Genomic DNA, 13,956 nt, shown 5'->3' on the forward strand with positions numbered 1-13,956 from the left:
GATCGATCGAAGCTTAGGCTCGATCGATTGAAGCTCAAGCAAAACGTTTTTCTGCAGAATTTTCCAACTCAGCCCTAGTTGTTCTAAAACGTTTTTAGGGTTTCTTATATGTCCTAAGTATAAAAGGCAAACCTTAGCCACGTTTTAGTGTTGCTCATATTGCTGTTTGTGTAAATCTCTTGTGAGATCTAGATGAGATTTTCTTTACACAAACTTAGGGTTTTCAAGGAGAAGATTTATCTACACCTTGATGATCAACTTAGTTGCTGCCATTGAAGCTTAAAGAAAACACAAGCGAGTGTGCCTGTATCTGGTGGTGAATCCAAGAAAGAAGAGTTCGTGGACTCGGAGCTTGCACGTAGTCGTGTCAGTAAGTTCTACTGGTTGGTAGCAATAAGAAGTCGAGCGTGGGGGCCTGTAAGTCTTATTGTATGAACTTCGATTCTTTCAAGATAGTGGATTCAAGTTTACCTTGAGGATAGCTAGGTCAAATCCTCCCCAGGTTTTTACCGGTTTGGTTTCCTGGGTATCATATCTTGTGTTATTTATTTTCCACTGCTTTGCATGATTTGATCTTTGTCATTGTGATAACCTAGACTTGTTAAATTAGACTAAGTAACAACTTGGCTAATTACCTAGGTTAAATCAATTGGTTTTAAGGGGTCTAAAAACTATCAAGCTGGAATTCTGGCCTAACATTAAATGCTGATTTGGCCATAACTGATGGGATTAAAGCATGTATTAGGCTAATGATCTTGGTTTTGCTGCTACTAAATCAGAGTTCCCTAAGGCAGATTGTATCATTCCAAGCTAGGTGTCAATTATGGAGCCCTATGCTGGGAACTCTGCTGGAATCCCCTTTGGTGCCCTCTAAACCACATTTCTCTAAATTTTCCCCATTTGGGTTCATGTGCTTGGTCCATGAACCAGAAAGTACAAATTTCTGGCATGATAATGAACTGATGTCATGTTGTTCCAGAAGCTTTCATGGCCTGATTATGGCTGCCCTTGGCCCTTGACCGAATGGGTTGGAGAAGGAAGGAGATACAGCTGGCTGAAACTTCCCAGCTTTTTGTCATGTCACCTCAGCTTTATGTCACATGAGAAATGATGGAATTCAGCTTGGCAAGGAAGGGTTTAACCCCTGCCGGACATGTGTCCCTCTTTTGATCTAATTCAACATGCTGGAACTGATGGTTTAACCCATACATACATATTTAGAAACAAATAACAATAACTAAGATGAATTTATTTAATAAAAAATATCATATACAAATACAATTGTGTAAGTTACAACTTGGAAAAAAGAAAAAGAAAAAGTGGGGTGCAAGAGAGATTTCTATTAAAAGATTAGTGGTGAATATATATAAGTTTTGAAATTTTTATAGTAGATTTTTAGTTGGAGTAGGATTTCAATTTCAGAAACTTAGATGATAAAGTTTTAGTTAAATTAAATTATAATAAAATCTTATCCCTTGATTTGAGGATACATATGCTAACAATTAATAAAATAATTTTTTTTTAAACAATATATATATAAAAAAAAAAAAACAAAACAAAACGTAAGATGCAACTTGAGGGGAAAAAAGCGTGGGGGGTTGTGTGGGATTCCGTATTTCGGTTTAGAATTTTTTTATTATTATTTGTTTCCACTGAAGGAAGTTCAAAAAAAATTATAATAGACTTTTAGTTTAAATATAATTTTAATTTGTTAAAATTTAAATGATATAAATTTACGTAAATTAAACTATTGTTAATTTTATCCCTTAATTTGAAGAAATATGTACTAAAAATTAATAAAAAAATTAATTTAATAATTAATAAGAGTAGTTGTTTATTTTGAAAATAATTGTTCCAAAGAGAGAGAGAGAGAGAGAGAGAGAGAGAGAGAGAGAGAGAGAGAGAGAGAGAGAGAGAGAGAGAGAGAGTATCATATAAAATTATCAACTCTTATGAATATATACAATATGTATATCCTTCCAACACAAATACATGTGTATGTCGCAACTTGGAAAAAAAACAAAAAACAAACAAACAAAAAACAAAAACGTGGGGTGTAAGAGGGATTCTATGGAAAGACCATTGGTGAATATATATAAGTTTTGAAATTTTGATAATAGATTTTTAGTTGGCGTATGATTTAAATTTTTGAAACTTAAATGCATGTTGCATGTTTTATAAAAATAGTTGTCGTTACTTAATCTAAAGAAATTAATAAGAACAAATAAGTTGTTGTCTTTATCAACTGAAACTTAGATGCATGTTGCATGTTTTGTTAAAAAACTAATTGTTACTTTATCTAAAGAAATTGATAAAATGATAAGAACAAATAAGTTGTTGTTTCTATCAATGAAAACTTAGATGCATGTTGCATGTTTTGTTAAAACATTTATTGTTATTTTATCTAAAATGCATGTTGCATGTTTTGTTAAAACACTTATTGTTAAATTTATGATAACAAATAAATTATTGTCTTTATTAACTGAAACTTAGATGCATGTAGGACTGAGCAAGGGATCGACCCACCCGATAACCCGACCTAACCCAAGAGGTTTTGGGCAGGTTTGAGAAATTTGGGTCGGGTTTTGGGTCTAAATTTCGGGTTACTTTCGGTTTCAGGTCAATGTTAGGTATCTTATATATGCTACTTCTGAACCTGATTTTTTTTTTTTTTTTTTGGAAAAAAATCCTACTCTTTGTTGGTCTCTCTCTGCCTCCCTCAGCTACTCTCCCAAGTCTCAATCTCACCCAGTTCTATCTCTATGTGTGTAAGTCATCCTTCTCTTTGTTAATTTAGTGGGGTTTTTAATACTTTTAGATTTTGGGTTTTATTCTATGTGAATATCCTGTTTGGGTTTGAATTTCTTGCGTTTTGTGATGTGGGTTTGGCTTGAATTGTACTGACAAGTAGCAAAACTAGTTTTTTTAAGGACCCATTTCGATTTTGTTCAGGTTTTTGTATTTCAAGCTTCCTGAAAGTTTTGGTAGTAAGAGGTTTGAGTCTGTAAATGAGAGAGAGAGAGAGAGAGAGAGAGAGAGAGGGACTAACAACTTCTGGTCATCGTCGATTTCAAGCTTCTTTTGGCACCCAATAGTTTGGTTTGCGATGTTGAACATAACCTTCATGTTGGATGTGAGAGAATGGGGTGGAGTAGAGTAGATGTGGTTGCAAATGAAGATGACACAAAAAGAGGAAGTGAAGCTTGTGCTTTCTTTAGAGTTTTGTATGATGCGCTTTGGAGAGATACTATGTGGGTTTTTTTTTTTTTTTTTGGGTTTTGGGTTTCTTCCCAGACGAATGGGGCCAAGGCCCAAACCTTAACAAATGGAGTTTGTCTCTTAGAGAGATTAGACATCAATAGTGGACTTGGCCCATTTAAGGACCCAACTCCAATTTCAGCAGTCGCAAGCCCATTTGGGTGATCCCATGCCATTATTGTAAAAAAATAAAAAAAGAAGCCCAACTTGAGACCCAACTCAAGACCCAGAAAACCGGCCCGATTATAGACCTGCTTTTTTGGGTCAGGTTTCAGGCAGCCAAACCCAATTTCTATCAGGTTGGGTTTCGAGTCACAATAAACCCGATCCAACCCGACTCAATATCAATCCTAGATGCATGTTTTCTTAGAACACATATTATTATCTTATTAAAAGAAATTGATAAGAAAAAATAAGTTGTTGTCTTTATCTAAAAAAATGTTTTTATCCAAAATATTGCTGTAAATTGGTAAAGTCACTTGGCGCAACCACAACTTAGGAAAAATTGTTGCAATTTAGTAAAGCCACTTGGCGCAATCTTGACTTCTAAACCCAACTTTTATTATAAAAACACTTATTGTTATTTTATCTAAAATGCATGTTGCATGTTTTGTTAAAACACTTATTGTTACTTTATCTAAATAAATTGATAAGAATAAATAAGCTGTTGTCTGTATCAATTGAAATGTAGATACATGTTGCATATTTTGTTAAAACACTTATTGTTATTTTATCTAAAGAAATTGGTAAGAACAAATAAATTGTTGTCTCTATCTAAAAAAAATATTTTTATTTAAAATATTGTTATAATTTGGTAAAACTACTTGGCGCAACTATAGCTTAGAAAAAAATGCTACAATTTAGTGAAGTCATTTGCCACAACCTCGATTTATAAGCCCAACTTTTATTATATAGTATATGATATGATATCGATTTTTGACCACCCTAGCCTAAAAAATAATAATAATAATAATAATAAAAAATCATCAACATCCTAAATATAAATTTGAGCCCATTAAAAATAAATTTTAATCTCTCTAAAAATTTTGTCGGTGAAAGGTTGAACCAAAAATTGCAAAAAATGCTATGTTTAAAACACTTTTACAACATATTCATAAAACTTTCATAATAAATCTTAAGTGGCAAGTTGATTCTGGTAAACAAAAAAAAAAAAAAAATAGTAATAGGCTCAAATTAGAACCAGTAACAACTTGTTACTTAGACTTTGTTGTGAAAGTATTGCGAAAATATTGTGGATATTGCATTTTTCAAAAATTTCTCAAACAGACAAATTAGTCTAAAAACCCAATTCAAATGTTTAATTGTAATTGTTAATTTTTTTAAATAAAAAAGAAAAAAGAAATCAAGAAATTTATTTATTATATTATTGAAATGGTACCAATCACATCAATTTGTAACATTTTATTTAGATAGTAATTAAAAAAGAAAAAGCTGTCATTTCTTATTGATACAAATTTTTGGAACGCTTGATATATTGTAAGTTGCCAAGACCAATATTACAACTAAGAAACTTATCGATACCCACAATTGAAGAGAAAGAAGAGAGATAATGAAAGCTAACAATCACAAGAATATAGTAAACGAAATCACGGATAAATAAATTCACTGCTCATTCAACATGGCGGCAAGTCTGATGGTGGAGGTAGCAATTGCGCTTCTGGGTTAGATCCATTTTTGACAATGAATGTCATGTCCATGCCCCAACTTAGGTGACGTTCTAAATGGCAGTGCATGAACCACACTCCTACAATAAATTGAAACCGATGTCAGCTAAATGATGGCTAACAGCTGAATTAATAAAAATCGTCTGTCTCACCTTTTATGTTCAACTTTATATATACCCCATTGTAGTATGTTAAGTGTCTAATTTTTTTTTTTTTTTTTGTTTTAGGTTTTTCTATTTCAAACTTTACTTATTTTAATAAGAAAGAAAAAAAAACATGGTAGATTATAATTGATAAGAGTATAAAATGAAACATAATGAGTGAAACATTGTATTTTATCCCTAACAACAACAACAACAACAATATTAGCAATTTGTCTGAATTTTTTAAAAAAGTTTCTATTATTTTATATGGAAAGAAAAAAAAAAGCTTATGGTAGACCGTGATTTGTAGGATATAAAATGGAATACAATGAGTGAGACATATGATTTATATTCTTAACAGTAACGACAATAACTACATCAGTAATTTGCAATTTACCTGGGTTGTCTGCTTTGAATCTTATGGTAGCCCAGCCATTCTTAGGGACAGCAATAGTATTCTGAAGAGGAGGATCAACAAGATTATATCCCAATGGGTCCTTGTCTTTGTCAAAATTCCCAAATCCCCAACCAACTACGTAAAAACTATATCCATGTATGTGTATGGGATGATCTGTCCCTGCAGCCAAGTTCGTTCCTTGCAAAACAAGCTCCACAGTTGAGTTATATTCAAGAACTTTCACTTCTGTGCCCCTTTTTGGTGTCTCTAGAGCCAATGGGAGATCCTCTGCTGTAAAATTAAATATAAAAGGTGGAAAACTTGGAAATTGGTCTCCATAGACGCCGCTAATATGATTATAGTATGCTTGTAAAATGTCAATGGATGGCAACTCAAAGCTTATGTTGTTCACACTTGCTGCAAGGCGACTTCCATTAGGGCCTTGACATGAATTAGTGCTGCACGGAAAAGTGTTTACAGAAACTGTAAACATTAGTTGAGTGCTTATGTTTAAGGGCACATGAACAGGATGATTATCATCAGCTAAACTTCTGAGGCTACCAGTGAAGTTAGCTGATGCATTTGTGTCATTGTAGGAAGGAAGATTAGGTAATTGAGGTCTTGAAGATGCATTGTAGTTTTGGTTGTAGTGTACAATAGCAGTGGTGGTGGTATTATCGTAGAGTACTCCATTGGCACTGGAATATACTTTTGCAGCCATGTAATAGTCACCTAGTGCTTGGTTTGTTTCTAGCAAGACATCGATCGTTTGTCCAGGGGATATTGCAATGTAATCCGTTTTCAATGGCTTGGTGTAGCTAGCGTCTGTTCCCACGACTGTGATGTTGTGTTTTGCAATGGCAAAGAAAAGAATATCTTGAAGAGCAGCATTGATTATGCGGAGTAGATAGGTCTTTCCGTAGTCCACCATTAATTTGAAAGTTTCTACAATAAAAGGAGGAAAACTTCGTTATCAAAAAACATAGTAATATTCTATCTTTTATCTATATAAAAAAAAAAAAATTGCAATATGTATCATAATAAAAATTCTTCCCCACTATTTACTGATAAAAACAAATAATAGTATGACATATTGCCAAATGTCATTTTTTTTTTTTTTTTTCATTTCTAACTTTTGATCATTTCTAACTTTTGATAATATATATATATATATATATATATATATATATATAAAGGGATACATGACAAACTGTAATTGTGGAATATAAAATAAAACACTTATTGTGGGATAAAGTATTTTTTATTCATTGTAGTCAAGATCCTCTTCATTTATATTAAATATGATATTTAAAATGTTATTTAAAATTTTAAATAACATGATATTATGTATATTCTCAGATCCAATAAATAATTTAAAGTAAAGTGGAAATAATTGTGTTTCTATTAAGGTAGTTCACCACAGAGAAATACATGGATCCCTATTAGTGGCGACTCTAGGAATTTTTCTCAAGGTGTTCCTTAGGTACGTGGTTTTTTTATCAAATATTTGTCCATAATTCTACCAAAAGAATAAACAATAAACTATAAATTTATTTGAAATATTAATAAAATTATTAATTATTGTTGTTTAGTTGTTTCATTAATTTGTTTGTCTTTTATAAATTATAATTTGTTATATTGTTATTTCATTAATTATAAAATTATTAATTGTTGTTTAGCATAACATAATTTAATTTGTTTGTCTTTTATAATGTATTGATTAATTAAATTATTAATTATTGTTTATTAGTTGCTTCCTCCCGTTAATTATTGGTTAATTAAATTATTGTTTATTAGTTGCATTAGCACACACCCCATGTGCATTTACTTCCCCTAATTCAAGTATCCCACCCCGGCCCCATGCCCCCATCCACCCCCCCACCATGGTTTTAAAAACCGGTACGGTGAAAAAATTGGAAAAGGGACTGATTATAGGTTTTCTGGTCGGATCGGGGTCCGACCGGTGATCAAACCGATGACTTCATAAATAAATAAATAAATAAATAAATAATTGTAAAAAATAATAAAATAAAATAAATAAGAATATAGCTACTGATATTTACTAAAAAAATATATAAAATTTTAGAAGTATTTTCATGTTAAATTTAACTCAAATTAAAAGAAAAATAAATTATCATTTTTTTAGAGGAAGAAAAAGAAGTTAACCTAAACAAACTACCAAAAAAAGAAAAAGGTTATGGTTTTAAAGTTTTATAATCATATATAATTTTCAGTTTTTTTAACAAAACCATTATTTAATTTAAAAATATTTATCTATGTTAATATAATTTCATATCTAAATATTTCTTCTAAAAAAATTGTATTTATTATAAAAATATTTTATGCTTGTCTTGAATATTGCAATAACCTTACCGGTGTACGAAGGGCAAACAATTTAGATTCTTTGCCTTTGATTGACCACTCAAACCCATGTAAGCCATATCACAAATGCTTGGAACATCTGATAAACCTCTGTTTTTGTGTTTGGTGTGCTAAATGTGCCAAAAATTTGGCATTTGGCACATTTAGCACATCTGCTGTGGGTGCTCTTATCTAAAATGTCTAAACAGATTGCTCAAATCTCTCTCTCACTCTGAAGAAGAAGCAACGGCTGAGCTGCAGTTTCCTCTCTTTCTTTGTTTCCTCCAAAGCCTAGTTTGGCTCCTGACCCAAATTAAGAGATATTTCTTATTTCATAATCATTTTCTCACATATTCTCACATATTCTCTGTTACAATTTTTTTTTTTTTAGATTCTCTATTATAATTTTTTTATTTTTTATTTTTTATAGATTTTAGTTCAAAATTTTTTTGGCATAAAAAAAGTTTGAGGGTGTTCCTAATTTTTTTTGAAGGTGTTCCTAATTTTTTTTTTTTAAGGATAGATAAGTAAAAAATTTTAAATTATTATATATATTTTTTTTCAGGCCAGGGTGTTCCTGGGAACACCCTGAACCAAATGTGACGTCGCCACTAATCCCTATATCTTGAACTCTTAATTACCGAAATTAGCGAAAAAATAAATAAATTTAGAAACTTGAAAGAGATTTTTTTTTTTTTTTTTTTTTTTTTTTTTTTGTTGTGTGTGTGTGTGTGAATAATTTAAGAAGAGAACTTAGAGAATGGATAACCAAGTTCAAAAATACCAGATTTTGAGCATGGATATAGATCTCCAGGTTGACCATTGATAGTATATGCATCAGAAACATTGGGGTCTCCTCCACTTTCACGGAATTCATTGTAAAGCTCCATTATATCTTTCTTCCACCACTCTCCTGCATTTCAACAAAACGTTTAATCATCGCCAGAGTTAATTTTATATCTTGTGCTACAAATCATGAATAAATGGAAAGGGTAAGTGTTTTTGAGTTAGCAAAACTTGTATACCCAATATGATGGGCACTTCAGCATGAGGCTTGGGAAATGGATAACTAGTTCCCTTCTTGGGATGGATAATGATAGCCCCATAAACAGTGGCCCTTGTCCAATCACTATGAGCATGCCACCAAAGAGTTCCTTCTTCAGAGGAAAATATGATCTTTTGGCTAAACTTTTGTCCTGGTTGGATGGGACATTGTGTAATATATTCAGGACCATCTGACCAAGGATATCTTGGTTGCTTCACTCCATGCCTACATTATTGACATTATAATCACAATGATACAAATTTAAATTTAAATTACCAAAATATGATGAATTTAATTATTTAATTGATATTTTAATATTACCAATGGATAGTGATGTTGTAATTGCCTTTGTTAAGAACATCAACCACGATAGTATCTCCTTTGTTAACGTGCAGAGTTGGTCCAGGAAATTGTCCGTTTACTGTCAAGATGTTTTTTGTGCTGCAAAGTCTTGTGTATGGAACATCTTTTACCTTTAATGAGAAGTTAGGTAAAACTGTACTTAGGTAAATAAATATAAGGACGATACAAAACAGATTCATGCATGCTTGCACTGAAATGCAAAATATTCATTGACTGACAAACTTAGGATTTTAATTCAGATGTAGTTACATTAAAATGCAAACTTCAATTACGAAGTTAATATGAAGATCTTGTTTTTATTTTTCAATCTTCACTAACTACAATATTTCTGATTTAATTACTACAGAAGAAGGAACCTAACATGCTTTTTATGCTTACCTAAGGATGTGCGCATGACCTTTAGTGACAATTAATTTATCATCATGCTGCATATTTATCTTTTAAAGCAAACATTAATTAAACTCACATAAGGAATATTCTAGAAGCTACTACAACGAAAACCTTGATAAATGTATTTGGAAATGAATGTGATTGGTGCAAAAATATAATAAATGATTGTTAGAATTACTTTTTTGTAATTGGTAACATATTATTTTATAAAAATTATATATTGTAAAATTTGTAATATTCATAGCATCATTGTTCACATAATTAATACTTAAATAGTGGCGGCTCTACATGCAAGCCGAGGTGGTTACAGGACCACTCTGACTTGCAAAAAAAAGTACATATATACTTGCCAAAAAAAAATTTATATGCTAAACATATCTATTGTGATTATCCTAATGAAAATGTTGAACACCCTGACTTAAGAATTGCAAAAATTTGGTTTCAAAAAAAAATTAGAGCAATGCTACTACATTCACAACATTTTCACAATAAGTTGACAACAAATCTAATATGTACTAATTCTAATTTGAGCCCAATATTGATATTATTTCTTTAACCACCAATAAAAGCTTTTTGCATAAAATTTATCTAAAAAATGTTGTAGACATAGCATTACTCCAAAATTAATTTTGCCCTCCAAACATAATCCTTAATCCCTTTTTTAAAATAAAAAAGCTTAAATAACAACAATAAATATTAGCCCAAATAACAACAAACATAAACCAAATAAAAACAAAACAAGACCAAACAACAACAAGTGAACAAATTATTTAACAAAAAGCCTATTATAAAACAAAATGATAAAATTTGTAACTCGTTCAACCTATTCAATATAAATAATATTTCATTTCATTTTTCTTTGAAAAATGGTACCAGGAAAAATATTGTGGTTATGAGTTCTCCTTGATGGTGACTAAAGTTATACTCTTTTTGGCTTTGAATTCGTAACAATTTTGCTCTCCTGAGTGACTCAACTCATAATTGTAACAAATATTCAAGTTATCACTTTATTAAATTTTGCATAATTAAAATTTTTTTGTACTACTCTAAAAAAAAATTCCTAGAGCTGCCATTGGACTTAAAAGAACAATTATGTGAATTTTTTTTTTTATATTGCTTAATATATTAAAGCGATAATATCAAGGAGAAATCCTTTCGGATCTAAAAGTTTAAAAAAAAAAAAAATCACTATTTTAGAATGAGAATCATTAAAAAAAAAATCAATACTAAATGAATTCATGTAAAATAAAATTACTACCTATTTAGTATTAATAAATTATAAATGAAACAATAAATAAATAAAAATTTTAATAGATTTCAACTTATCATTAGGAAGCTGTAAGTTGACATTTTCTTTAAATCATGAAAATCATCTATCATTGATTCTACTATTAAATTTTCTAACCTAGTACTCTTAAATAAAAAAAAATTATGTTTCCATATCTTATTTAGAACCTAATTCTGAACACCACCCCCCCCCCCCCCAAAAAAAAAAAAAACTTTGAGGAAAAAAAAGCGATGAATTAATTACTATCACAATAACAACGAGAGAAAAATAGAAATTTGAAAAAAAAAACAAAATCAATATAATTTGACACAAAAATAGTGCTTTTAATTTGAATTTTTTAAAACAACTTCGTATTATGTTATACTCACCAAATACTTCGGAGAAAAAAGGATTTTCATAACATATATCCCTACTATCTTAACTATATTCGTATCCAAACATACGGAAAAAAATTAGTCTAAATTATCTTTGTTATTGTTGTTGTTACTTTTTTTTTTCTATGTAAAATTTTATCTCCTGATAACTAATAGAAGTAAATTAACTACGGAAAAAAATAAAATAAAATGGAAAGAAAGAATAGATTTTGCAATCCCAAAATTTAAGAATTTAGTATAGTCAAGAAAACCCAATTATTAATAAGACTGATCCAAAATTTTCTTTTTATGAGAGAGAGACAGAGAGAGAGAGAGAGAGAGAGCCTCTGACCTAACTAATATTGTGTGCAGTACTAAGGACATCGAGATATCGGAGATCTATGCATGAGTTGGCAATATTTCTTGAGGTGCTTATTGCCTCCAGTGTGACAGTATAACTTACGTTTAAGTGTATTAACTTTTTTCCCCCCTAGAATGGGTCATTAGTGTAAGTCAATTGGTTATTTCCATTTGTTAGAAGTCTTTGGGCCATCTTGATTTTTAAAAAATAATTAGGTATAATCATAGAAAATATAACTTCAAATTTCATCAAAAATATATATATATATATATATATATATATATATTTATATATATTAACTACATATTCAAAAAAAAAAAAAAAAAAAAAAAAAAAAAGGAAAAAGAGAAGTGATTCTAACTTTAATGCCTTTGCCAATAGGCTTGCTGTTCATATTGGTATTATCTGATTTTATTCATGTGGTTACACGGGGTTTGAAATTTGAATCCCTTTCCCCGTTTATTGTATCAAAGTAATTATTAAAAAAGACTTTAATTTCTTCACGTAAGTTTACTCTAAAAAAAAATAAAAAATAAAAAATCTGTAAGTGCACAACAGATCATGGATGGAAAACAATAACATGTAAGGTGTATATTACCCTTTTCTTTTTTTTTTTTTTAGGAAAATTGCTCTCAGGCACTTGTTAATTTATACCCCATACACACGTCCATAATTTTACATGTAATGTCAACAATTTTTATAAATGTTTACATTTTAAAACGTAAAATGTGTAATGTGTACAACTATGTGTGAGAATAGATGCATTTTTGTTTAGTCACAGCTAGCTAGGAATAGGAGGAGAAAGTCTATCTTGCTACTTGCCTGCAAGCATGTTTGCAACATATGTGTCCCTCTCTCAAATGCAATTGACCGACTAAGTCTAGTTAATCTTTAAATTGCCCTTACCACCACGTCACTTAAGCATAGTGTTCACTACAAATGAGTTTATATAGAGCATATATTGTTTTTGTTTCCAAGCTGGTCATTTATTATGCTACAGACATGCATGCATATCTATTTTCATAGAAAACAACAAATACATACCACAAAAGTATGGCGAGCCAAACCTTGGCAATGCAGGAGACCATCCAAGATCAAAAGCCCTAAAATTTGCAGAACTGAAAATTTCATTATTAGAGACATTTTGTAGCAATGAGATATTATCCTTTCAATAATTTTCTCAATGAGACTTTGAAAATTAGAGGTAGTGATGTATTTATAGACTTTTAGGAAGAGCTAAGAAACCAAAATTGGTGAAGCTGCCACATAAGGTTAGTTATACTTATACCCTTGTCTGTTTCAATATTAATGCAGTGCAAGCCACAATTTGAACTAAAATTCTCCTTATAACAAAGACATAGATCAGTGTTTTTTGCTTGCCCACTTATCTTACTAGTTGGTACAAAAATTCAAAAGCTGTGAATATGACAAATACCAAGAATTTAGAAAAATCTAACGATGCATGATTCCTTTTGGTAATATACAGATACAGATGCAGTTGACAGAAAGAGACAAAAAGAATTGGCTCATCTAAGAACTTTATTTGCTCTTAGGCTACTCTGGGCCAAGCCTTGAAAATTTTCAAACTAAGAATTCTTTTAGACTTTCCAAACTCAATGTTTGGTAAAGTTGGCTAACGTCACAATCTGAAATGGATAACAGGACATTTGAAAAGTATCAATAACGTTATTTATTTATTTTTTGGAAAAGATTTTATTTATGACTTCTCTCATAGAGTTATTTGGTCATCATTATCAGAGATTAGGGGCCCATTTTAAGCCAAACTTGTTGAACCATCTTTTAACCTTGTATTTTGCTAGGTTAGTAGCTTTGAATAAAACTTGATCATAGAGGAGTACCAAAAAAGTGGATCTAATTAGTTTGAAGAATTTGTGTGTGGATCGAGTTTGATCATATCATCTAAAGCAAACCTTGTAAGCAGGGGTACATGGCGGCTTAGTACAATCTCATTTTGTTGGGTAATAGATTGACTACAATCAATTAACCAATTATCCAATTTGAGGAGAAAATGGGCTTTTGCCCTTTTTTTTTTTTAAAAAAAAAAAAATTCCAGCATTTTGCCACATTTCCCAAACTAATTAGGGAAATGCCCCTCTTTTGAAACTCGATTTTCTCAAAATCGAGTTTTTTTATTTTTTTTTATTTTAATCTGGAGCCCTATAGTGGCGTTTTAAGGACCTATAGTGGCGTTTTAGAACTTGAGCTCCATGAACTCGATTTAAATGCAAGTTTTTTTTTTTTTTTTACCTATAACTCGAGTTCATGGAGCTTGAATTCCAAAACACCACTAT

The 13,956-nt window shown here is 30.6% G+C and overlaps 1 protein-coding gene across 1 annotated transcript; it reads right to left on the reverse strand.

Annotated features, from left to right (window-relative positions):
- Positions 1-4,695: 4,695 nt before the first annotated feature.
- On the reverse strand, positions 4,696-12,833 carry LOC115977855 (laccase-15-like). Its single transcript, XM_031099880.1, has 6 exons — positions 12,689-12,833; positions 9,211-9,362; positions 8,870-9,114; positions 8,629-8,757; positions 5,484-6,428; positions 4,696-5,023 (listed from the first exon to the last, which is right to left on the reverse strand). Exons 1-6 carry the CDS (start codon positions 12,785-12,787, stop codon positions 4,893-4,895), a joined length of 1,701 nt encoding a protein of 566 aa, XP_030955740.1. The 5' UTR covers positions 12,788-12,833; the 3' UTR covers positions 4,696-4,892.
- Positions 12,834-13,956: the final 1,123 nt, after the last annotated feature.

This window comes from Quercus lobata, chromosome 2 (assembly GCF_001633185.2).
Source record: "Quercus lobata isolate SW786 chromosome 2, ValleyOak3.0 Primary Assembly, whole genome shotgun sequence".
In the NCBI taxonomy this organism is placed as follows: Eukaryota; Viridiplantae; Streptophyta; class Magnoliopsida; order Fagales; family Fagaceae; genus Quercus; species Quercus lobata.

What these genes read in the sequence shown, in the direction of transcription:
- LOC115977855 (XM_031099880.1), bottom strand. Translation starts at nt 12,787, where the DNA reads ATGTCTCTAATAATGAAATTTTCAGTTCTGCAAATTTTAGGGCTTTTG. An exon ending in TGAAGTGCCCATCATATTGG is followed by an intron (nt 8,758 to 8,869) that starts GTATACAAGTTT and finishes GTTGAAATGCAG; the next exon opens with GAGAGTGGTGGAAGAAAGAT. An exon ending in ATTCAAAGCAGACAACCCAG is followed by an intron (nt 5,024 to 5,483) that starts GTAAATTGCAAA and finishes AATTTATTGTAG; the next exon opens with GAGTGTGGTTCATGCACTGC.